This window comes from Lissotriton helveticus, chromosome 1_1 (genome assembly GCF_964261635.1).
Source record: "Lissotriton helveticus chromosome 1_1, aLisHel1.1, whole genome shotgun sequence".
Classification (NCBI taxonomy): Eukaryota; Metazoa; Chordata; class Amphibia; order Caudata; family Salamandridae; genus Lissotriton; species Lissotriton helveticus.
In genome coordinates, this window is record NC_136057.1 from 271,486,522 (window position 1) to 271,512,788 (window position 26,267).

At 47.5% G+C, this 26,267-nt stretch overlaps 1 protein-coding gene across 2 annotated transcripts in view; it reads right to left on the reverse strand.

The window, feature by feature from the left end:
• The window catches only part of PATL1 (PAT1 homolog 1, processing body mRNA decay factor), a 203,851-nt gene extending 182,100 nt beyond the window's left edge, over positions 1–21,751 (reverse strand). The window contains exon 1 of one of the 2 annotated variants that reach the window (XM_078666733.1): positions 21,523–21,751. In XM_078666733.1, the coding sequence (XP_078522859.1) occupies positions 21,523–21,537 (15 nt within the window). In that variant the 5' untranslated portion in view covers positions 21,538–21,751. The remainder of the gene's footprint in view (positions 1–21,522) is intronic. The other variant, XM_078666817.1, reaches the window with a different exon arrangement.
• Between the last annotated feature and the right edge of the window lie 4,516 nt (positions 21,752–26,267).

Consider the following 26,267-nt stretch of genomic DNA (forward strand, 5'->3'; position numbering starts at 1 on the left):
TGGACTTCGTGATTTCGTGTACTTAAGCGAGTTTGAGAAGTATCGTGTCCAGCGTCGCATTTATGTCACGCGCACCTTTGGTTGGTGAAAGTGGGTTCGGCCTTTTAAGATTTTTAGCTTCCTTCTCTCCCATGTTTAGAAATGGAGATCCGCAATAGCCTCAGGTATCCAGAAATGGCGTAGAACCGTGGTAGCGCAAATGTAGGACGTAGCGTGACGTATGATTGTTGGTACAGTCACAGTATCAGCAAGTGTGGTAGACCTTGTATAACTGACTGGAGATTGAAGTAGGAGTAATGTTGACGCCTCAGTGACCATGTGGTTTGTGGTTTGGTGTGGTTGTCACCAAAACATCACAGCATCACAGCATCAAAGATACACAACACACCATCCGGGAGGTGCATCCATCAGGCTCCTTCTGTAGGTGATTGCAGTTTGTTCTTCAAGTAAAAGGATCGAGTGAATACAGCCACGAGGACATCAGCAATCAATTGCAAATGACAGTGTCCCAACCGTCGGCCATCTTGGGGTCAGGGCAAAGCAGTCAGTTAGGATCATTAGATAGTTATAGACTCCATGGCAAGGCTTCCATTAGTAAGGCACAAGTCTGCGATTTGCCCTTCCAAACAAAGGCTCAACTATAATCAGCCCAACATTCAGCAACAGATAGCTTTCATTAAGGCTTCATAGAACATGTCCCAGATGTCGGCCATTTTAGGGACAGGCAGGCCGAAATTTGAGTGGCACCTTCTTTTATCGCTGCTAGTGCCAGGTAGCTTAACAACTCGTGGGCACCAATTGGAGATGCTGCAGTAAACGCGCACAAGCCTCATATAGCGACCGGTTCAGCTGGGAGCACATACAAAAGCCTCGCGCTAGGCCGATCTGGTTAAGGATCCAACGGCTGCCATTTTATGGGCTGCTACACGCTGTATCTTTAGGGAGAGGCCGTTCAGACCGAGATTGTGGCACGCTTCATGCCGACGGCATCTGCAGATTATATGGTTCCGATTGAACGGGCCGGTGCGGCTGACATCGGAAGCAGCAGGAGCCTGGAGGTGAGGACATACGTCCAATGCATGTAGATGGCGGGCAGGGACCCGCTAGGGCTCACATGCGGTCAAAAACGTCGGAGGTCTGGTTCAGCGGGTAGACGATGTCCCCTGGTGATCGGAGTATCACCTTTAGATTCCTGGTGAATTCAGCTGCATTACCGCATCATGGGGGAAAGACAGCAGTAGCAGGGAGCCACTAAATAATCCTCACTGACTTGGTGCCACGGGAGGAGAAACGGCTCAGGCTGCCATCTTCTCCGGCGTCCAAGCCACAGTAGTGATTTTTAAGGAATATTATTGCATTTTAAAAGTAGACACTTAGAAACTTTTCTGGATGAAATTACCAATGTTATCCTATGGAAGGAAATTCAGTTTGCAGGTAAAGTATGTTTATGTTACTTTTGTAATCCAGTGCTGGGCTCCTAGGTTCAGCACCGGGACAGCGATCTAAAACAGGCAAGTAATTACGTTTTTATCGTTGGTGCAATTTTTAAAGAATATTTGTAAGTTTCAAAAATCGACACTTGGAAACTTTTTCAGCAAAAAGCAGGCAATGATATCCTAGGGAACGAAATTCAAGTTACTGGTACATACGGTTAAAATTACTTTTCAGGTTCAGTACTGAGCTACAAGATGCAGCACTGAGGTCTCTGATACCAGGTGAGTAAATCTGAATTTGATGTTCGGCTGATTTTAGAAGAATATTTTAAAGTTCCAAAACTCCACACTTAGAAGAATTTCCAAGTGAAGCCAGTCAATGTTAGCCTATGGAAGAGCCGGGTGCAGAGGTAGGTAGGCCCAATGTTATCCAATGAGAGGCAGGGGGACTTTGTTTGGTGGCTGCTGGCTAGCAGGTCACGCGGCTGTGTAAGCTGGGCTCCTCGTCACTTGCTCAGGGCAAATGGGGAAGTAGGATAGGACAAAGGTTGCACTGCCAGGGGCACTCAGGGGGCTGGGTGCTTTTGAGCCGTCGGGCGCTCAATGTTATTCAATGGAGATCTTGAAAAGGGAACAAAGGTTGCAGGCTCGGGGACAGAGATTCTTCACGAGCGACCAACACTTCGAGGGGTAAGTTGGGATCTTGGAGGAAAGTTAGGCACCCCGGAGTTGGGCATAGGAGGCCTGGTGGGCGACGGGTGCAGGGGTGTCTTTTGAGTTCGGGAAATCATACCCCCTGCTGGTCGCGGTAGGAGGGGTCCCTGGTTCTGAGGCTGCAGGCGTCGTCTGGGTCATCGAGTAGGGTCCTTGGCCACTGGGTTCCAGGTCAGAATCACCGGGGGACGTCCTCAGGGTCTTGGTCCACTCGGGCACAGGCTGGGCTCGGCCGGTGCAGAGTGGGCTGGATTCGCATTTTCTGGCTGGCACCAGAGGTATTGCTGTTTGAGCAGAACCACTAATCATGGGAGTCCCAGTCTCTAAGGGGGTCAAGGCAGGCATGTCCTCCTGGGTTTTCAAGGTTGCTGTCCGCAAGAGACGCCCGGATTTAGCAGGAGCAGGTTCAAGGATCAACAGGCCTGTAGGGCTGGGGCCAAGTCAGTTGGTGTTGTCCTCTTGTTAGCAGCTGCACGGCAAGTCTTCTTCTTCTCATTCTTCTTCCTTGTTTCGAAATCGGGATCTGAGGAAGGAAGGTTCAGGGTGCCACTAAATACTACAGTTAGGGGTGTTACAGGTAGGGGAATTGCATGGACCAATAGGTCCCTGTCCTGGGGTGGGTACATCCCTATCCTGCTCCTCTCCTGTGGGAGGGGCAGGAGCCTATCTCTGATTGGGCAGGGCTCCCCGTCCTCAAGATGTCCGGAACCCGGAGTTGTGCTTCACCTCGCCTCTCCCACCTGCGGGGTGGAGCTGGCACAGGCTGGCACACCCCCTTTCCTCATGTAGGGTTTCCCGGCAGTCTTCTCGCCAGAGTGGGGGTCAGAACCGGTGGGGACCAGTTGCGGAGTACAGCAAGTGATCTGGAGAAGCTCACAAAGGCGGTATGCCTTTGAAGCTTCCCCCTACCCATCTTGGGGGAGGAGACCTAGCACCTCGTCCAGGATGTGCATTGTTGCAGGCCCAGGAGAGCATGAGCTATCCACCCAGGGGTCCAGCAACATGTCTGCTGTGGGGCAGCCTAGGCAGCCTCTCAGACAAGATGTGGATTGTAGGTTAGGTTTCAGGGGCATCTCTAAGATGCCCTCTGTAGTGCATTTTACATTAAATCCCACACTGACATCAGTGTGGGTTTAATATGCTGAGAAGTTTGATATCAAACTTGTCAGTCTTCACTGTAGCCATTATGGTGCTGTGGAGTTCGTAATGACAACCTCCCAGCACCATATACTCTTAATGGCATCACTGCACTTACAGTGCCCAGGAATGGCCCTGGGAATTGTAGGGGCACAGGGCTCATGTACGTGTGCCCACACCACTGCCATAGGGCACCCAGCTAGAGGGGTGACTGATGTATGCCAGGGCAGTGGGTTTGTGGGCATGGCACACAGGGATGTGTGCCATGTCCGACTCTTGTTTAGTTCTGTACCAGGACACCCAGCCCGCAAAGACAGTGTGTGTGTGTCAGGGTACAGGGCCCCTAAGGGTGGCACAATAAATGCTGCAGCCCTTAGGGGTCTTCTCTGGTCACAAGGTCCTGGGTACCTAGGGTGCCATTTACCAGGGGCTGACATGTGGCCAGAGATGCCAGTAGGGTTTAGCTTCAATACAGTTTTAGGGAAGGAACACAGGCCCTGGGCAGACTCCGTCAAAGAACATCAGCAATTCAGCAAAAAGTGGGGGCATACCATGCAAGAAATATGGAACTTTCTTACACATGCAAAACAGCTGAAAGTTCTATTCTGCTCTAGCGTTTTACTACAAACACATGCTTTTTAGGTCAAGTCTAGAAAAGTCTTGCGCTGTCAGGATGACCTTTTGTATGTACTTTGTGGTTTTTGACTCCTTCCATTGTTTTGGATTTGTTTAGTCAGTTGTCTTGTATACCTTCCTGCATGCTATTGGGTAATTTGGATTTCCTGGTACCTCCTTTTTCCAAGATGTTCACTCCCTGGAGTATTGCCCCAAGCACTTCTGGGTTTACACTTTTTTCTATAATATATTTTGGTCAGGATTTTTTTTTCTTTCAAACAAGTATTTTCCTGGTTCAGCGCGGGACCTGTGGAACAGCCGCTGTGTTTCCTCTGCTCTTTCCCCTTTGCTCAGCTCGGTTCCAATTTTACGACAAGAGTTTCCCTGGCTCATCGCTCTCTGCGCTATACCCCTTTCTTAGTGAGGTTCCTTTTGTGACTAGCGATTCCCTGGCTCAGTACTCCTCGTTCCATTCCCCTTGCTCAGCAAGATTCCTTTTGTGTTCTTTTAAATAATTGTTCTCCTGGGGTGCAGGCAATGGGACAGTCCACCAGTTTTGGTTGCAGCGGACTGTTAACTCCAGCTCCACACAACACAGCCTCCATTCATCGGGCACTTAGCGCACCTTCACCGGACAAACCAGGCCTCTCTCAGAGAACTCCCTGCTTTCCCAGCCCCAGGGGTGGCCCTCTCCGCAAACTACACTAACCTCCTCTTTATAAGCATCACAGGGGCCCAGGATGTGACAGGGGAAACATTTTGTGGAGACTGGGTTCATAACTAAATTATATTCGGTGGGTAATCTTTTTAGGTCGATCCTGGGCAGCGCAGGCGCTGCTCTGCAAGGCATGCTGTATTGGATATGCACTTGAAGCTCCACCCATATTTGTAATTGGCTTGTGTCACTGTCCTTCGTAAATGCTGGCTTCTGATTTGTAAACAGGGTTGTTAGTCCCTTATTAGTACTGCCTTGTCTTCATTTGGGACCTCCCATGAGGACACTCCCTTTTACATGTGATGTTGCTCGGTAGGCTTTAATTACAGCCTCCGAGCACTATTACTCTTAATGGCTTTCGCATGCCTGCTGTTACAGGCAGGACAAGCTCTCTCATAACAGCTTTATTTTTACTTGTCGCGCCAAACGCGGTGCATATTTTTTATTTACTATAAAAAAAGATTTTTTGATTGCGCCATGCCTCACTTGCACTTAAATGTCAGCTCTCGCCCCTTTCCTTAAACTAGTTGAGTCTAAGGAAAGGGGTGTGGACGCCATTAAAGTGAAAGAGCGGCATGGGGCGCTGTTACAAAAAAAAAGTATTTGTCTGTCAACTTAAACAAATGATTGTGTTGGTAAAAGAGTACCATACCGTGCTTTCACTTCAATGGCGACCATGTCCTTTCTTCTAAAGAAAGGAACGCGCCGATATTAAAGATAACTCGTTCAATATGCAATCCCTGTAATTTGCACATGTAAGGAACTGCATATTGAACGAGTTATCCTCTTAAAAACAAGCTTTAATGAAAGAGGCATCAGGTCCTGCAGAGCTGCAATAATGGCGTGCCTAAACCCTGCAGACCCTCACTTGAATGGCAGATTGATTAAATTCCTCAAAGCATTTAAAAAAACTTTGTTAAAAGGGTCTGAAAGTTGCTAAAGGAGGAAAAAAAAGGCAAAATTTATTGCACTGACTTTTTTTTAACAATGAATTTTAGAAGTATTAAGAAGAGATTAAATGAATGTACTGTTTAATACTTTTTTTTAACTTGCTTGTATAACATTGGCTTTTCTACTTTCTGGTTTTATATTGTTATGGATTTAACTGACGAAACAATAAACATTTACTAACTTACTTAAAGATAAAGCGCTGCAAGGGCATTTTTACAAACTAGCATTTGTAATGCAATAGGTGTTGCATTTACAAAACTCACGTAAATGTGAGATCTATTGCATTGCATTACTTGGAATATACAAGGAAGCGAGGCAAAAAGGATCCTTCCACCCTATCTCGACTTGGAGACCATTGCAGCCCTTCCCAAACAGAGCCTGCTGTGCCTCCTACCGCCACAACTCCCTGATCAATACCAATATTACAATATCTAACAAGATGCTAGCGAATAGGCTGCAGCGGGATCTGGGCACCCTGGTTCATCTAGACCAGTGTAGATTTATTCTCAATCATGGAACTAAGCACTGCATCTGGCATGTTCATAATGCAAAGACCCATGTCCATGACATTGGTGACGCTGCAGCACTGCAAGAAGACGTTTGACATGGAGGACTGGGCCTACCTAAATTCAGTATTACATTGCATGAGTTTTGGCCTGACTTTCTAAAACGTTGTTATACTCCTATATACAGAGCCTTCAGCGTGGGTTCTCATTAATGGGGTGGTGTCAAGTACGTTTCCCATTCAGCGTGGGACTAGACAGGTGTACCCTCTCACCCCACTCCTTTTTGCACTGGACATAGAACCCTTGTCTGGGACCAGTCGGTGTGATACCTTGACAAAGGGGTGGACCAGGGGCAAGATGCAGATCTTATTCTCCTTTTTCTTGCTGAATCAATGCCCCCAACCCAGAGATCCACCCCTCCAGCCCTGGATATTCTGCACCTGTTTGAGTAGGGCTCAGGACGCTGGGTGAAAAGCTGCAGACCACTATTAATTCCTTTACGTGGGACTGCTGTGATCTCCTGGCATTCAGATATCCCATTTATTTGACTCAACTTTAAATATTTCGGGGTGCACCTGCATTTCTGCTGTGCAGAGTGAGTGCTAGACTTCTTGGCTTGCGACCCGTTTCTTGAGATTCAGGGCTATCAAAGTCTCTACCGCTGATCCTGTGCCTGGTTCACTGGAAGCGGTCACAGATACCTGCACCAGAGAACTCGACGCAAAAAAAAAGCAAGCAATGTTAAACACATTTCAAATGCTATAATGCCCGACCTTTTATGATTCTGATTTTATGTACAGGACTGAAAGCTTGTTCACTCCACAGTGTGTATCTTTTACAATACTCATTCCTACATAACTATTGTTAAGAGAGGATTTGTGGTCTTCTACCATTTAAAAAGATTACAATTTTAACATTCCCCAGCAGCAAAGGAGAAGAAAGGTAAATGGTAATCCATTTTAACACTAAAAAAAATGGAGTGGGCGTAAGAGATTTGAGAATAATGACGCAGCACATGAACGTGCAGGTGACAGTTCAACAAAGGCAGAGAGGAGCCAACATAAACCTGCCTACAGCATTAAACGCATCTTGGTGTGTGTCTTCGGATATGATAGAGCAGTACCTGCTTAGCACCACCAATGCCTAGCAAGATGATGTAAGTGGTTCTCTTCTTAGGTTTAACTCTTCAGAACATAATTAATGTAACAGAGTTACATTTATATTTGTAAAGAGCACCATCCCCCAGAAGTGTAACTTGTTGATGAAATAATAACTGTTAATCAACTAAATTGGGTCACTTGTGGTGGTCAATCAAAACGCTTTTATTAATAGAGGGGGAGGGGGGGCAACACTGTTCCTTGACTTTCCTTTTTCAAGCCTACAATCTCACACCGGTTTTACTTTTTCGTTTATAAAGGTTTTGTATAGCGCAAACATAACCCGAGTGGTTATCAATCTTGGGGACGTTGTTTGGCATAGATTCGGTTTTAGCTGCGTTGAGTTTGAGATGGTTATCCGCGAGCAAGAGATATGTATTTTGTAAGATGGAATTGAGGGATATAATGTCCTCTTGGGAGGCGATTTTGAGATACAGTTGAGTGTCATCAGCATACATATGGTAATAGATGTTAGCAGATTTTTTTTGGTTTGCCAGTGGTTCCAGGAATAAGTTGAAGAGAATAGGTGAGAGAGCAGATCCTTGAGGAACGCCAAGAGTGATCGTGTGGGGCTTAGACAGAGATTGGTTATTTTTACTCACTGGGATCTGTTTTGGAGGAATGAGGAAAACTATTGTAATACAACCCCTGATAAGCCCATCTTTTGTTCTAGTAGTTTCAGTAGACTATCATATTTGACGGTCCAAATATCAGAAGGCATGATTCATTTCGATCCAGCATTTTTAGTAGGTCATCCACGATGAGTAAGTGCAGAATCAGTACTGTGATCTTCACGGAAACCGGCAAGGTGTTGATAGTGGTCTATGTGATTGCAGAGTTGGGTCTGGACACATTTTTCTAAGAGCTTTGCAAGAGTAGGGGTGATGGAGATAGGTCAGAAGTTATTAGGGTCAGAGCAGTCTGCCAAGAGGCATTATTTTTTGGAGGCTCACTTCCTTCAGTATACTGGGAGGTGTACGATAAATCGAATGAGATAGCCGGCAGCAGTTCCTTCGCTAGTTGTAGTTCATTCTCCATCTTTAAGAATGGTTTCCTTGTAGAAGGCAGCCAGGTGTTCGCAAGTAGGGAGGGTGCTGGATCCGGAATCTTAAGGGTTTAATGTGTTGCATGCTTGTTGCTTCACAATTTAGTATCGTTTTTGGGCCTATATCTGGCTTGGTCAGGCGTGCGTTAAAGAAATTATCTTTCACTTGTCTTATTTTTCTGTTGTATGTGTTCCTCGTTGGTCTAAAGCATTTTTGAAGTACCAAGGGTGGAGGGGAAGATCTCCAAGCTCTTTCTGCTATTCTTAGATTGCGTCTTTCGGAGTTGAAGTGGTTATTGAACCAGAGCTTTGAGTTTTTATTGGATATCTTTTTTTGTTGAAGGGGAGCGACCGAGTCCATTGCTTCCAATACGGAAGTATTGTAGAAATATATGAGGTCATTGTGGTTTATTATTACGAAGATTCCTTTTCAAATTTTTTTCTTCTTCTGTTGCCCTTTCTTTGGGATCGCCTTTAAATTGATGAGGAAGGTGATGTGATAATGGTCTGTCAAGTCACAGAGACCAATGGACTCCAAGGAGATGTTGTCCGTCTTTGAGATTATAAGGTCCAAAGTCTCACCCTTGTTCGCTTGGATTTGATTCCATCCAGTCTAGTTAAGATTCTTTTCGGGCTGATAAAAGAGGAGGAGCGAATGGATCTCAGGGTTCGATAGATCTTGATTTGATCTCTTTGGGCAAAAATCATTGGGGGATGGTATAGTTTTTGATCCAAAAAAACAATTGAAGAAGTGTAGAGGCAGTAGTGATAGAATCACCCTCCTGTACGTTGTAGATAACCAAAAAGAATCTATCAATGTGAAAACGTGGCTAAATTTATTTATTTTTGTTATGAGGTGAAAACTCTGTGTCTAAGAGTACCGATGTGTGCTCTCTTCGCGGGTTGTCGAAGGAGAGCACTATGTGCTCTTAAAATACCCCTCACATACTATGAATCCCATAGTGTCATGCTTCATCATAGGGGTCTTCCCGTCCCTCTACGGGGCGGGGCGTGCTACGCCCTACGCGGGAGCACTGAAATGGTGACGATAGTCTATGTGTGGTGTGGTGGTAGTGGTGAATGGTGAAGGTGGGGACCTACTAAAGTGTAGTGATAATACTAAAAAAAGTTAAAAATTCCCTGGCTAGTAGAAACAAGCATTTACAATGCAACGGTTTCGCCTTTGGAAACGTTAAAGCTATTTGCAATGTAAATGACAATGCCATTTATTTATCTGTTTTCAAAACCAACACATAAATACAAATGTTGTCATTTACAATGCCAATAGCTCAAACTTTTCCAAAGGCGAAACCGTTGCATTGTAAATGCTTGTTTTATATATACTACTACCCAGGTCCTTTGACTTATTGGGTCTACCCCATTGTTTTCAATGACAATCTATATTTGGGCCAAGGGCCCGACAGCTCATAAAACAAAGACGAGGAGTAGGCAATGGTAGTGTATACAACAATTAGGGGTCGGAAATAATAAAATATAAACAAGCAGCGAGGGGGCAATAACATCAAATTAAACGTGTGGTAGGGTGGGCAATGATAACATGCAAGTACGTGTGGAACTGGCAATGATGCCGCATAAAACAATTAGGAATCGGGCAATAATGGCGCATAAATCAAGGAGTCAGTGGGCAATGACATCACATCACAACCGTCATGAGTGGGCGATGACATCACATAAAACAACTGTAGGGAATGGACAATAAAAAGACAAAGCAAGCAATGAGACTACATTGATATCGAAATATAAAGCAAGTAAGGAACATGCAGTGACTCACTAATAGGAATCCGGATTTGGGTTTTGATGTTGCATGAGGCGGGAGGGGCTGGGTACCAAAGTAACAAGAGATGTGTGCTGATCACTCACTGACATCCTGGACCAAACGTAAAGAATGTGAAGTAACAAAAAACACAAACAGAATCTCTTCCCTGGCACTACCATATCAGTGCTGAGGTGGCACTGATGGTACAAGAGAAGATAGTAAGTGGTTGGCACTGGATTCCCCTGAGACTTACCCAGGAGAGGAGGAGAAGAGCACCGGAGAGGAGGAGAAGAGCACCGGAGAGGAGGAGAAGAGCGCCAGAGAGGAGGAGAAGAGCGCCAGAGAGGAGGAGAAGAGCGCCAGAGAGGAGGAGAAGAGCGCCAGAGAGGAGGAGAAGAGCGCCAGAGAGGAGGAGAAGAGCGCCAGAGAGGAGGAGAAGAGCGCCAGAGAGGAGGAGAAGAGCGCCAGAGAGGAGGAGAAGAGCGCCAGAGAGGAGGAGAAGAGCGCCAGAGAGGAGGAGAAGAGCGCCAGAGGGGAGGAGAAGAGCGCCAGAGGGGAGGAGAAGAGCGCCAGAGGGGAGGGGGAGAGCACCAGAGAGGAGGAGAAGAGCGCCAGAGAGGAGGAGAAGAGCACCAGAGAGGAGGAGAAGAGCACCAGAGAGGAGGAGAAGAGCGCCAGAGAGGAGGAGAAGAGCGCCAGAGAGGAGGAGAAGAGCGCCAGAGGGGAGGAGGAGAGCGCCAGAGGGGAGGAGGAGAGCGCCAGAGGGGAGGGGGAGAGCACCATAGGGGAGGAGAAGAGCACCAGAGAGGAGGAGAAGAGCGCCAGAGAGGAGGAGAAGAGCGCCAGAGAGGAGGAGAAGAGCGCCAGAGGGGAGGAGAAGAGCGCCAGAGGGGAGGGGGAGAGCACCAGAGAGGAGGAGAAGAGCACCAGAGAGGAGGAGAAGAGCGCCAGAGAGGAGGAGAAGAGCACCAGAGAGGAGGAGAACAGCGCCAGAGGGGAGGGGGAGAGCACCAGAGAGGAGGAGAAGAGCACCAGAGAGGAGGAGAAGAGCGCCAGAGAGGAGGAGAAGAGCGCCAGAGAGGAGGAGAAGAGCGCCAGAGAGGAGGAGAAGAGCGCCAGAGGGGAGGGGGAGAGCACCAGAGAGGAGGAGAAGAGCGCCAGAGAGGAGGAGAAGAGCACCAGAGAGGAGGAGAAGAGCGCCAGAGAGGAGGAGAAGAGCGCCAGAGAGGAGGAGAAGAGCGCCAGAGGGGAGGGGGAGAGCACCAGAGGGGAGGAGAAGAGCACCAGAGGGGAGGGGGAGAGCACCATAGGGGAGGAGAAGAGCGCCAGAGAGGAGGAGAAGAGCGCCAGAGAGGAGGAGAAGAGCGCCAGAGAGGAGGAGAAGAGCGCCAGAGAGGAGGAGAAGAGCGCCAGAGGGGAGGAGAAGAGCACCAGAGGGGAGGGGGAGAGCACCATAGGGGAGGAGAAGAGCGCCAGAGAGGAGGAGAAGAGCGCCAGAGAGGAGGAGAAGAGCGCCAGAGGGGAGGAGGAGATAGCCAGAGGGGAGGAGAAGAGCGCCAGACAGGAGGAGAAGAGCATCAGAGAGGAGGAGAAGAGCACCAGAGAGGAGGAGAAGAGCGCCAGAGGGGAGGAGAAGAGCGCCAGAGAGGAGGAGAAGAGCGCCAGAGGGGAGGAGAAGAGCGCCAGAGGGGAGGGGGAGAGCACCAGAGAGGAGGAGAAGAGCACCAGAGAGGAGGAGAAGAGCGCCAGAGAGGAGGAGAAGAGCGCCAGAGAGGAGGAGAAGAGCGCCAGAGAGGAGGAGAAGAGCGCCAGAGAGGAGGAGAAGAGCGCCAGAGGGGAGGGGGAGAGCACCAGAGAGGAGGAGAAGAGCACCAGAAATTATTATTTCATTTGTTCATTTGTTATGTGCCCAGCAGGAATCTAAAATAAGAAAGCCCAGTCCCAACTGCACGTTGTTGCAGATGGAAAGCAGATAACGTCAGTAGTGGCTCGTGTTGGGAGTGCTGTGGTGCCCTCTGTTCAGCCGTATGCCATAGTTTACTACCCCCCACCCTGCTTTTCCCCCGCCCCGCAGCACTCCCACCACCGGCCGCTACTGGGGAAACATATCACTTCTAGCGACGGCATTGGAAGAAAAGGGACCTTACATTGACAATGAAGCTGTGGCCACCTCAAACAAGCCTAGCTGGATACCTCCCCCACCTACAGAGATAATCTTTCATAGGGATAAAAGTGCATGTGAAGGCTTCACACTGATGAAAGATACAAACCAACGACCATCTTCGACATCCAATGGGCTTCACCATTCGTCCATCCAGGCTCATGTGAAACCTGTCCATCCACCCCCGTCTCCCACCCCACACATGCTCTGAAGCTCTCTGTGACTATCCGAGAAGTCATGAAGGCAAAGGATCCGGAGATACCTGTGGTTGCGTATTCTTTGCAGTAGCCTGTGTGTATACAGTTAAAAAAAGGCCTGTTACCTGCCCATGGATTATGCTGCCAGGGTAGAACGAAGAGTAGTCGCTCTTGCATGGAGGGTGCACTTAGGGTGTCCCTCGACAGCAGAGTCCAGCTCTTATGAGTCACAACTGTAAAACGGGTGTAACTACAGTGAACTTACAGGTAAACCAAGAGGCAGCATCTGATTACGAAGTGACACAATACTGCAGATGATCCCTCACTTAAAGGAGACACAATACTCTAAGTAGGGTTTCACTAGAGTGGAATACTTAAGACATCTCTGAGGGTAAGATTTCACCAGAGAAGGGACACCATAGAAGCATCTCGGGCGAATTCCCAAGGGACACAACAAAAAACTTCAAATACGGCTGCCGGCCTGAAGTGCAGGCTCGGTGTAAACACCAATCGTGCCCCGGACGACAATGATGGGAGTTATTTCTTGGCGCTGTGGGCACCAAACCTGCGTGTGAACTACTGTCAGGACCCAGCGCTGCAGTCTGATGTTGGAAAAGTAAACTTCCTGCAGCCTTCTATATCAGGACACCCAGGAGCCGCGGCGGCCAGTGCCATGGTGACTGGGCACGCTCTGAGCACCGTAAACATTGCAACATTTCTGGCCTCAACCAGTCGCTCACGGAGCTCTGCAGCTATGTATATTACTAAGATAGATGCACATGATTTTTGTTTCCTTCTTGAGTGAACGCCAGAAACCGCACTTTACTCCCTTTGTGACGCTGTTACCCCAGATGCCGAGCTACCGTAGACGTATACAGTTTGAAAAACTACCTACAAATGTAATATCTGATGATTATATTCCAAGCCAGCAACTCGTAAAGGCCAGTAGTGCTGGGGTAGCGTTGGTGACATTAGGACCCGTGATTGACACTTCTTTAGCCCTCTGTTGAAATGTATTCATAACAAGAAAATGTCCTGTTCTATCTCCAGCCCACAACCCCCACGTCTCTGTTCAAAATATTGTGTTGCTTTGTAATTCATATTGACGCGTCCAAAGTGCGCAGATATAAATTATTTTGAAAATCAGACATTTACTTTCCGCATTGTACTGTGGATGAATTAATAAAACGCGTCATGTCCCTGGCAAGCTGAGATGTACGGTATTAATAAAACAGTGTCGGTTTAAATGTATGTCTTATGAGGGACGTGTTTCAGTGTTGACTAAAGGCAGGGAAAGAAGGTGGGACCCACGGTGCATGGGGGGCACAAGTGGGAGGAGCAGAGAAGGCAGGTGGAGGGCAGCGCTTGGTGAAAAGGGGGACACTGGATGGGAGGGGGGACATCAGCCAAGAATGGAACCCTAAGGAAATGAAGTATGCGACGGCTGGGAATACTGAGGAGGGTGGGGGGTGAAAAGGAAGAAATAAAGGGTGAGTCGCCGAAAAGGGGAAACTGTGTGAGCAAGCGGCGGAAGGAAGAGGGAGCGGGCAGTAAAAGAGATTAGAATGGACGAGGGGGCAGGACGGAGGGCACGGGGCAGAAGGAATCTGAAAGGAAAGAATGAAAAGCAAGAGGAAACAGAGGGCAATCAACAACTAGTAGGGGTGTTAAAGGGTGGCTTGGAAAAGAAGAGGAAAACGAAAGTGCAGGGGGGTGCGAACAAACAGGAGAAGGGTTGAACAGTGAAAAGAATAAATAAAGCAAAAAGGAGCGAATGTGGCGGATAGGAAAGGTGGGAGGAAGGAGGAATGGAAAATGGGAAATAAAAAAAGAAGGAAAGGGTGGGGGTATGAGGAAGAAGGGCATGGGGCAAGGGACTCAATGAGAACGGATGAAAGGGTGGAGGAAAGGTTGACGCGAGAGGGGGAAAGAAGAAAAATCAAGGAAGGCGGAGGGAAGGAAGAGAGATAAGATAGAAATTAGGAACGGCGGGAGAAATAGGGGGAGCGAGGGAAGAAGAGAGGAGTGCGCACAGAAGGAAGGCGCGTTAGTGGAGTTTGGGGAGGAAGGGAGGGCGGAAGCAGGGAAATAAAATAAGTGGATGAGTGAAAGACGGCGAGGCGACTAGAAGGCCGGGCCCGGCTTCCCTCTCACTAACGGCGCAATTAATCATTTTCGCAGAATTTCAATCCTCAGCACAAAAACACACATTCCACATTTTTCCTGTAAAAAAACGCAAATGACCCTTGAATAAATCCACAGTAAAAAAGAAGAAAAAAGCCAAAAGTCCGCAAACGTAAGTTGTTCGAAAGTCGCAACTTCCCCGCAGTCCGATGTCCTGATGTCGGATCCCAAGAGGGTGCGGCCGCTTCGGAGCGGTCACGCATTTCATCCTGAGTCGACGAGAGACGGAGCAGGCGCTCAGGAAGGGCGCTGGAGGCCGCGGGGGACGAGTGGAGGACGGCAGCCAGGGCGGGTGAAGGCAGGTCGGGGAAGGGACGGGCTGGAAACGCCCGGGACGCGGCCTTATATCGGCGCCATCCGCCTCTCTCCTCCTCCATCCCCACCTTTTAATTGATTTGTAATAATTAAGTTGCCTTTGCATCGATGTCTCTCGCTTGGAAAACAAGCATTAACAAGAAACAACGGCACAAAAGGGGGGCAGAGGCTTACCTAAAAGCCTCGGTAGACGCTGCTCAGAAAGCACAGCGTCCTGTAGGGATTCGGGGGCGTGCTCTCCCCTTCCCATTGGCTGGAAGGTAAAATTCCAGCCAATGGGAAGAGGAGAGGGCGTGACTTAAAAAAAGACACGGAAACGCCCCCGAATCGCGTTTTCACGGGGAGAAAGTGATTGACGCAGATGTCTTCCAATGGCTAGCCTCCATTTATGGAGCTAGCCAATGAGAGGCAGAGGCGGTGCCTACATCCCTACTAGAGACAATAGTTTTCGATCTGGGAGTGGCACTGCGTGCCCCTCGCCAGGTCGAAACCTAAAAAACTATTTATTCACTTCTCTGGCTGGGAACAGTAAAAAGGGGTTAGAAAGGAGTAGACTTGGTCGACATGACATGTTTCATAAGCAGACCCCTTCTGCTTATTCATCTGTACCTATGGTGGTCCCTACCAACAATACTCAATTCTAGGTACAATGTAGTATGCCTAAAGTCCTATTCTTGGTGGCAAAAATAAGCTGCCAAGAAATGCTTCTGGGCTTGAGTGGGCCCCTGGTGAAGCTTTTGAAAAAGGTTGACCTATTCCGGTCCACTCGTTTCAAATGGTGTTTGCTCCATGAGTCTGCATCTTAGGGTTCAAATCGCCGGTTTAGTGACCGCTAGCGAGAATTCGCGTTATTCCTACCCTAGCGCAGCTCCGTGGGTTACATAGTTTTTGATCCAACATTGGATATGTGCGGGACATGGAGTGGGGGGGATCTGTGTATGGGAATCAGTTCTGGAGATCATTCTTAAGATGGTTTAAGCTATGATCGATCTCATTGAATCGCTTTTCCCGATAATCAAGTTCAGAGGTTGCGGAGGGAGGTCCGGGAGCTGGGTGAAGTAATAAGCAACGCCATACCGAGAGTAGGGGTCGTTAATGGGGGCCTGGCGTGTATGCTCAACTAGAAAATTTTGTTGAGGATAATTGGATGTGAGGGGGGTGTAGAGAGGGTGGTGGTTAGAAGATCAGTGGAACTGGATGATTTAAGGCTGATTTGGTGAAGGGATACACAATCAGGATAATTGCGTTGATCTTCACAGTGATGATGCCACACCCGGGCTGGTTTAACATCATATGTATAGGATGCCTCAATAGATTCCTTGTCAAACTGTCTAGAGAGCCCAAAAAACACACGTGGCCCCACTCCTGTGCATCCTCTTTCACAATGCCTGCACTGAAAACCACATCCAGTCTAAACAAGCATTTGCAATGCAATAGGTCTCGCATTTGCGAGAGTTTAAGCTATTGGCATTGCCTTTTATTTATGTTGTAAAAACCAACACGTAAATAAAAAGCATTGGTATTACAATGCCAATAGCTTAAACTCTCACAACTGCGAGACCAATTGCATTGCAAATGCTTGTTTCAAATGTATTTCTTTGGTTAGGTCGTTCACTAAACCCTATCCTAGAGGTAAACTTAATGCAATGAATATGCCTCTTTTTCATCAAGAATGTACCCTGACCTCGAGGCCTGCAAAGTAATGGTTTGCTAAACGGCGTGATTGACACCCATACTAAAACTTCTATTTTTACTTGTTCACATTAATTTCTATGCCACTCTCTGTAATCACTGCACCACCCTATGCCAAGGGTCTGACACGCTATAGGAAGAACTTAAACACCATTTGTCTTGTTCACATAGTAGCCACATTCCAAAGCCAAAGCTGCCAAGGTTTCAGATTGCTATGTGTGACATTTTCAGAATTACAGTGTAATCATGAGTGACATTTCAACAACTATGAGTGACACTTTCTCGTGGTCAAAATCTCACAATGAAGAAGACAGAAGCATATAAATATTAGAAATTACACCCATTTGAGCAACGAGAAACGCTAAGATCTTGAAACTGGTTCAAAGCAACTGATCTTTGCAAAATACATTGTAACCCTGTGCGCTACTTTTAGGTGGCTCAAAACTGCTACCAGACAAGTAACTCTCCAGCAGGAGCTTTCACACCCATAAGTCATGTCTAAGCACAGCACTCTCCCTCAGCTCAGCAGGTTCGGCTGAGCCACAAGTAACTAAAGGATCTCTGAGGCAAAGGCATTAACCGGCTGAGCTATCTACATAAAATAAAGTTTGGTGATGTCAAAGTACACCTTCTTTGTTGCAGCATGTTAACCCTCTGCACAGGCAGGAGCATTTCGCTCTGCACCTGCAGTGGTTATAGAAAGATCAAAGCTGGCCAGATGTAATCTGAAACCAGTTCTGCTCAGTGAAGGGAAACTGTGTCTTTCCATAAAGAAAACGCAATGGGACTCCCTGCTTTCCAGGGCCTGCAATTTCCTTCCAAGATTTATGGCTTCCCCTTCACTCCCCCTGATAGATTCAAACCCATACAAAATAAAACCGTGCGAGAGGCACTTGGGATTGTGTGTTTTAGCTTTCAGTAATGAATTAAATTAGACTCCGCACACTTAGAGTTTAACTGTTAATGTCTGAAATCACGCCGCACCGAAAACAATTACACCCATAATGCAAGAAGCCAGCAACACAGTCATCAGCCACAATTTGAATCCTTTCCACGCTGCATCATTTTCGGTAGCGAATTCCCAAATCAGAGGGCAATATTGTCTGCAACCCGATGAATACAAGGTTTTGTTTGAAAGGCTGCCACTGATTGGTGGAGTGAATTAGGTACAGTTTAAATCCCGGTTCTCAGCAGGTATGTTCATGGCGCATAAATGAAATATAAAGCAATTACATTACCTTCGACAGTAATGTCAATGGCAGTCTCTCAGAGTGAGGCACGGAACCATCGACCAGCGCATGAGAGTCTGCAGGCCCCAAATTCGACTGGCTGCAGCATCAGTGGTCCGGTTCGGATTCGCGCAGAATCAACTGAGGTTGCATTCACCACTTAACTCTCGTGTCCAGCACTGCAGCGACTAAAGTCAAACAACTTTTAACCACTTGGATGCTAAGGCCCTGGAAAGATTTATTAACAATTTCCATTGAAATCAATGGAAACTCCATGACGAGCTGAGCTCGTCATGAACATCCAAGGGGTTAAACAAACAATTTGATAACTGCCCCTTGTACACCGGTCCCTTTTATTAGGCCTGTCTCGGCGCGAATGTGCGCACAATTGTTGCAGTCTCCTTGACGTGCGTCACATCACATGAATCAGCGAGCCGAGCGCAGCTAAGCCAGCCCCCCACGCCTGCAGCAGTCAGTCTCTGTTAATCACATGACTCTGCCAGAGCAGCGCGACCGTGCGCTGCTTTCTTGCCAGATTGTGCTAATTAAAGCGTTCTGGCTTGATAGCTTCAGGAGGCGCTTGAAATGTGTGACTTCACATTTCAGTGCGGTGATGCGGGCCACCACACTGAAATGAGTTAGTCTAACGCATGATGCGTGATACTTGGCAGAGCTGCAAAGCAGGGCACCACTCTAGTCTCCAAGTTGCTTATACCATGCAGTGTTAGTAGTTCACAGGATAAGCGATACCAAGAAGATATAATGCCACTTCAGACTGCATTAGTCCACGTATAATAGACAATCTAGGAGTACTTTAACTATTCCAACCAATACCAGGCCACGAGAATTCTACTTGCTCACTCGCTATGGCGAGTCAGATTTTAGAAGGGTGGGCTATTTTAAAGGGCCTACTGGTTTGGTATGGCGAGAGAGCTCCTGACAAAGAGCAGGTGATCTGTAAGTGAATGCGCAATAAAGATACCTTTAATTCTTGTTTATATCTTGTCACATTTGCTGTGTATCGAAAGACAGAGATCAAATGTCAGCCTGTCTTCTTACAAATTGCTTATTTTATCCTGGAGATTGGCGTTGACAAAATCCTCTAAGGTTGCCGCTCGAGAAAGACAAGTAAAGTTAACTGTCTGACAAGAACTGTATGTAGGCTGTCATTTTTTTCCCTTACACTCAACATTTATATAGCTTGTAAATGACCTGTGCACACATCTCAAAGTATATTTCAGCAGTTATGAAAGTACTTGGTTTCCATCAACACTTACAAATTATAAATAAATAAAAAAGTAAGAAAATGGCAGAGGGGGTTTCAGATGCTTCTGAAGGCAGTCCTGCCAAGCGTCACACAATAGGTGTGACGCTCACGCATTTCAGTGCGGTGATCCGCATCACCGCACTGAAATGCATTGTCACGCATTTTCCACCTGTGCCAGGGAGCTCCTCAGCCCGGGCTCTCAGCCTCTCTCTGCTGTTCTGAGAGAGGTGCTGCTCAGCCCGGGTCGAGTGCCTAAACAGACTGCCGCAGCTCTCAGCTCTGTAGTGGCTGAGAGCGGCGCGCTACAATGTATCAGTCTCTGCCAGCCTGGAGCTGCCTGGTCCGACTCCTGTTGCCCTGGAAAGTAAAATCAGAGCTGTCAATCACCGTGTGGCCGGGATTAAATCCGGATGTGCCGGCCATGTCCGGAGGAACAGGAAGAAGTGCAGAAGCGGCGGGGGAATAGAGAGTGCAGGCTGCAGACGCTGTCTCTCTCAGCTTTGGCCCCCCGCCGCGGCCCCGCTAAAACACTGCAGCTGCGGCAGGCTGCAGCCAACTGCACCAATGTCACCTCGTGGCAGCTCAGCTGAGCCCGTGAGTCAGCTCTCTGGACACCAGGAGACTGAGCGCGGCCGGTGGCGGCCGAGGAGTGCAGTCCGTCGTTGGCGCGTCGAGGAGAGTGGACAGAGCTGAGAAGCCTCCTGGATGAAGACAGGAGCCGGCACCACTGGCAGTGTGTCAGAGTCAGGGCCAGTGCACATGGGCCGCCGGGGGGGCCGCCGGGGGTCATCATAGGCAGCCGCAGGCAGCAGCAGGTCGACACTTCACTAACAAGTAAGTGTCAGTCACTGTCAGTGTCCAAGCTGCGCACGCGACGCCGGCCGGTGTCACTAGGTTTTAATTATGTTATGCGTCACGCCGACAGTTACCCCGGGGTGTCAGAGCGCTTCACAATAGCAACAAACAGTACTGATACATGAGGAGAAAATTATTTATGAGACAACAAATTCCAAAAACCAAACGTTAAGTTACATGAGGCAAACGTGACAATCGTGAGCAAACAAAAAACAAGAGATAGCAAACGGTGCATTACAGTTACATGAGGCAAACGTGACAATCGTGAGCAAACAAAAAACAAGAGATAGCAAACGGTGCATTACAGGAAGAAATAACAAACGTTATGTAGGCAATGGTGGCACTGGTGCAAGTGTCTAAAGCAAACAATATGTAGGAGGTAGCAACCAGTGTTAGAAGAGAAAAGTGACACTCCGCAACTTAAGAGCTCAGAGCTGTTAACTTCTTATTGTAGCCGCTTGCCTACGATGACTCAGACTCCTCGAGGCCCAGGCCAGGGGTCCCCATCTTGTTGCTAAGCAGTGACACCTGTTTTAACTTTATTCGGGGTCCTCTGCTCACAGATCCTGGGGCATGGACAGTCTCAGACACCACATGAGAGAGGCCTTGGGGTCAAGTTTCTAAGGAATAGCCCGGCCGCATGATCATTTAAAGGGAGGAGAGGCCCTACCTGCCCCCACCAGCACAACGCAGATAGCCAGCCAGGCAGGTTCGCTTTCAGTTCAGCCTGCCCGGCCTCTCTCACATCCTGTTTAAGCTGGTGGGTCAACTCCCACCACATGAGAGAGGCCCCGAAGTGATGGTGCATGACCATGCTCCAACTGCTGCATCATTAGGAAGGAGGAGCCAGAGGCCTTACCCATTCCTTACAGTACAGTTATGTTACAGGAGGGAGCACTAGGGTTAGTGCCCTTCCATTTCTGGTGCTCTGCAGCAGTTTCAAGAACTTCTTGGAGTTTCTTGTTGCTCATATGGCTGTAATTTCTGATATTTAGAAGTTTCCCTCATCTTCATTGGATGATTTTAGCTCCCGAGAAAGTGTCACTCACAGTTGTTGAAATGTCACTCATAATTTCACTGAAATTATGAAAATGTCACACATGGCAATCTGAAACCTTGGCAGCTATGTGAAGGAATGATTAAGAACTCCTTCATCAGACGTTAAGTAAAGTGAGAGAAGACAACCCGTTTATGTTTTGCACAGAGTAAATGCCACGGGATTGAATAATACAAAAGTCTTTACAGACGGAATTGCTAAGAAGCCAGCGATCTCCTCAATGAGGGAAAAGGGACCGTGGGTGCACAACTGCTTCCTTCCAATAGTAATAAGGGTAACTACAGATGCCACACACAAAGTTGTGAAAATGTTACACAGGTGCACACAGAAAACTTCTATAGACTTCCGCTTCTTCCTTAAATTGTTCTACTTCTTTTAGTCTTGTCAACCCATAAATCCTACTATTGCACTACCCCATACCGCCAATCTATGCCCTGTCGTTGCCGTAGAGACACGCCACACCCCCCTTCTTTCCCGCCCTCGCGGGAGATGAACGGCTGCGCGCATGCGCTTACCTCGTATCGGAACATTGTCTTCCTGAAGGGCGCAGGGCCCCAGTCCGCGCGGCGGTGGCTCGCGCCGCTGGTACGTTCTCGGGGCGCGGCTCGCGGTCCCTTTGCCGCGCAGGCGCAAAATCACGTCGGTTGAAGCTGTGGACGGCAACCCCTTTTCGAGTCCTGCACCAACCACTATCACCATCCGCGGCTATAGCCACGCCCTTCTTTCGGCGCATGAAGGTGACGTTCGAAGCACGCAACGTCAGAATGTTGGCATTCCTGGTCCGTCTTCTATGTCAGTGATTGTGTGTTTTAGACGTTAATGAGCTTGCAGCTGTGGGAGGAACCTCTGGGCAAAGAAATAAAAGAAGGTGTTAAAGGGCAGTAAACAAAAGTCAGAAGACTTCAGCCTTCGTGTTTTTTTTTAATGAAATATAACTTTATTATAAAAGCATACATAGATTTGTAAGTGGTACATCCTGGCATACACTGATGTTATTGTATTGTTAGGGTGTGCGGCATGTTTTATGTGCGTTTTCTTCTCCGACTTTTCTATAAGAGAATACAAGGCTTTTTATGGAATGAACTGACCCTTTACCCCCAGCGGCAGTATCCAAATCAGACCCCAGTGCACAATTGCTTGGGTGCAGGGTAGGTTTAATCGACATTTATGGGCGAGATGTTGAAATTATCGAGTGTTTCAGTATATACCAGCCTTTGTAGTTAGCGTTGTGCTGTTTTTGCCACCTTGGAGATACACGTCTTGCAAAGTGGTTTAACAACGATTCGTCAGGGTTAGTAAGCGCTATATAAACGTATGGCCCGAATCACCATTGGTTAATAATAATTTCCGCTACGGATACTGCACAGTAACCAAGTACTGCTTCAGATGCTTTCTAAAGGTTGCAAATCCAACTTCTGTCTTTTTCCCCGTCACAGCTGCCAACTTATAAGGTGCCACTGTATGATATGGCTTCAGGCTTCATAACGCGGCCACAGAGTGAAGAGGCACGATGAGCTGGAAACCCTTGCATAGCAGGGGTTTCTGGCTCAGATGCATAGATGTAATAGCACAAAGGAGCCAAGAGGGAAAAGCAAGGTACAAGAAGGGATCGCCCTCCAATCAAGTAAATTCAATAACAAAAGATCCCTGTACCGTGGATAATAGTTAGCATATGTCAAATCACCATGAGTATACACAGATCTGGATTATTTTACTGTCTAATACCAGAAACCCCCCCTTCCTATTTATGGTGTGGTGTGTGTTCTCTTATAACTTCCAGTCCACAACAAACCAATGTTTGTTACTTAAAACCAGGAGGATACGGGTTGGGTTCAACTCGACAAGTCCAATGATGTCAGCCCCAATGAGACAGTACATCCGCCCACACTCAAACAAATAATCAGTGGAAAAATGTGTGGTGGAAAGGAAGGCTCCTCACGGGCGAACAACCCTCGGGGAACTTGGCAGATGTTACCAATTCAATGCCCCTTTCTCATCATCGGTTACCATTCCTATTCCAAAGAAAGAAAATGGTGTACAAACAAGCAAGTGCCTGCAAAGGAGTGCTAGACAAGGGGCTAAATCAATAGCTCCCTAGTGTGACCAACATAAAAGAGTGATATAAAATCATCAGACACACTGAATATAGAACTTTATTATTCATGCTAGTGTGAACTGGTGAATTAAAAAGGCTGGTAGCTTAATATCGCATACCAATCCAATGTGTCCCGCATTTCGAGAGTTTAAGTTATGGGCATTGTAAATTACAATGTCTTTTATTTATGTTTTTAAACCCAACGCACATATAAAAGTAATTGGTATTTATAATGCCAATAGCTCAAACTCTCGCAAATGTGAGACCACTTTATTGGCCATGCCCCTTTCTTTGATCGGTGCTCGCATTATTCAGGTTATAGTGAGCAGCGTCTAAAGAAAGGGGCATGGCCTTCCCTGCGTCCCTTTTGTTTGCTTGCGTTACGTATCTGAGGTACTTTGATAGTGAAGTGTTGCATTTACCATCTACATTGAATTAAGCTATTTCTACCATTTTAAAGTCTTATTCTTGATATTGTGTTGTAGATTTTTGTCGTTTGGTCTTGTGTTAAGTCTTGTAAAGATTACTTATTTTTCTAAAATGGTGTGGTGTCCATTTGTAGTGTTTTCACTGTATTACTGTATGTGTTCACAAATGCTTTACACACTGCCTCTGAGATAAGCCTGTCTACTTGTGCCAAGCTACCAAGGAGGTGAGCCATGGAGGAGAGTATCCCCCTTTCCCTGACTAGAAGTAAGGGTTCCTATTTGGACAAAGGTGCAAGCTATTGCCAACTAGAGACCCTAATTTCTAACATTGGTGGTCAGCGGTGAGGATTTGAACTTGCATTTGTGATACATATACAGTGATTGGTGTACAGTACTAGTGAGTGCAGACCATAACGCGACCACATACATTTTTGGTAGAATCATTTACTTGGGACTTCTATTTTTGCTAAGAACTGCCAATCCATGTTACCATGAGCAAAGCAGCATCCAAATCATCTATGGATCTACTATTTGAAGGAGAGAATTGATACCCACACTGTGCCACAACTTAACGCCCCCTGTAAACGATGTAAAGTCTCTGTGAAAGGCCTCACCAAGAAGGAGATCCAAAAGGAGCTGAGGGCCTGGTTGGAAGTTAGAAATGTTCCTGAGCATCCTGAAAAGCCTACGGAGGAGGCAGAGAAGACAGAGCGGCAACTAGATGGGCCATTGGGCCTGACCGGGGAGAAAGTACTTTCCAGGGCAGGCAGCAGTGTTTCTTCGAAGAGCCTGTCTCCAGGCCCCAGGAGAGCTTGAGGACAGGGAGAAGGATAGAATGCATAAGATGGAGCTAGCCACGCTTAAAATGAGTGGTCAGATGGATTTAGAAAAGAAGAAGTTAGTCTTGGAAGAAAAGAGAATGCATTTAGAGCATGAGAGAATGTTGAGGAAATTGGAGCTGAAAGCCAAAAGCTTAGAAATTACTCTCTCTGGTGGCAGTACACCATCCGTGCCTATAGAAGCAAGAGTATGTATCTCCAAAGATGTAATTAAGGAGTTCCACAAACATGAAGATATTGGGCAATGGTTTAAGGCCTATGAAGTGGCCATGACTTCCCACTGGGTCTCTTAGAAGGATTGGGGAGTGGGGTTGTGGTGCGGTTTCTCAGTGATGGGCAAGAACCCTTGTGAGACTTGCCCTCTGAGGACCAGATTTCCTATTTCCACATGAAGAACACCTTGATGACCAGGTATGGGCTGACCCTAGAGCTTTATAGACAGAGGTTTAGAAATTGTAAGAAGCTGGAGTCAAGTACTTGGGTGGGATATGTGTCTGTTTTTTTGCAGAGCATTGGAGGGTTGGGAGAAGGGTAGCAAAGTGAATGATTTTAAAGCGCTCTAGGATATGATTGCATGGGAGCACTTATCCAGTAATTGTTTTCCAGAGCTACGCCAGCACCTGATTGATAGTAAGCTGACTAACACTAGGAAGCTTGCTGAGGAGGCGGACCGCTGGGTTAGTACCCAGTTCCACAAGGGTCATTTGGAAGACTTCGCCAAAGGTGTGCTGGGTCCCCAGCAGAAGAGTGGGGGGGACAAGGGTAAACAGAGGGAGATCCAGTTAGGGTTGGCCTGCAGTGGTTACTTATTGCCAAGGATAGAAGAAAAGCAACTTTGTGTGTACTTTGTCATCTTGAGGAAGATCTCCAAGGGATTGAAGCTGAGCTTGCCTCCTTTTCTTAAGTCTCAGGGACGCAAAGACTTCACCACCAGTTCCCCTGAATTTCCTTGCTGGGAATTCTACCTGCAGAGAGGTGCCTGCTGCTGTTTTTGGGACCTCTAGAGGCTGTGTGTCGCTGGGAGCTGGAAGCACGACTCAACGAGGAAGAATCGTATCGCCGCCGCAGCTGTTGCAGTCGCTTCGCCGAAGAAGCGTGCCGCTGCCGCAGCTGTTTGCCGGCGCATCGCTGAAGAAGCATGTTGCATCGCCGGAGAAGCGTGTCGCCGCCGCAGAGGTTGCCGTCGCATCATCGGAAAAGCATGTCGCAGGGCCTGTCGCTGCTCAAGAGTTCACTGAGTTTGCCGCACGGCTGTCGGGCGTGCACGCATCGCATCCAAGTTGTTGCATCGCATCAATGATGCCATTTTGTCGCATCGCACCAGATCGTCACATCGCATCGCGGCGCCATCTTGTTGCATCGTTACCGGAACACAGTAAGAAACCGACGCATCACCTCCTCTCCGGTAAGGAACAGACGCATCAACTCCCCTGAGTTGCAGTAAGAAACCGATGCATCACCTCCACTGAAGCAAGGAACCGACGCATCACCTTCCCTGCAACCCTTTTGGGGGTTTTTTGCGTTACGCATCAAAGGTACTGTGAGAGTAAAGTGTTGCATTTACCATCTACATCGAACTAAGCTCTTTCTACCATTTTTACATCATATTCTTGATATTGTGTTGTGGATTTTTGTTGTTTGGTCTTGTGTTAAGTCTAGTAAAGATTACTTATTTGTCTAAACTGGTGTGGTGTCCTTTTGTAGTGTTTTCACTGTATTACTGTATGTGTTCACAAATGCTTTACACACTGCCTCTGAGATAAGCCCGTCTGCTCACGCCAAGCTACCAAAGGGTTGAGCAGGGGTTATTTTAGGAGTGTATCCCCCTTTCCCTGACTAGAAGCAAGGGTCCCTATTTGGACAAAGGTGCAAACCATTGCCAACTAGAGACCCCCTTT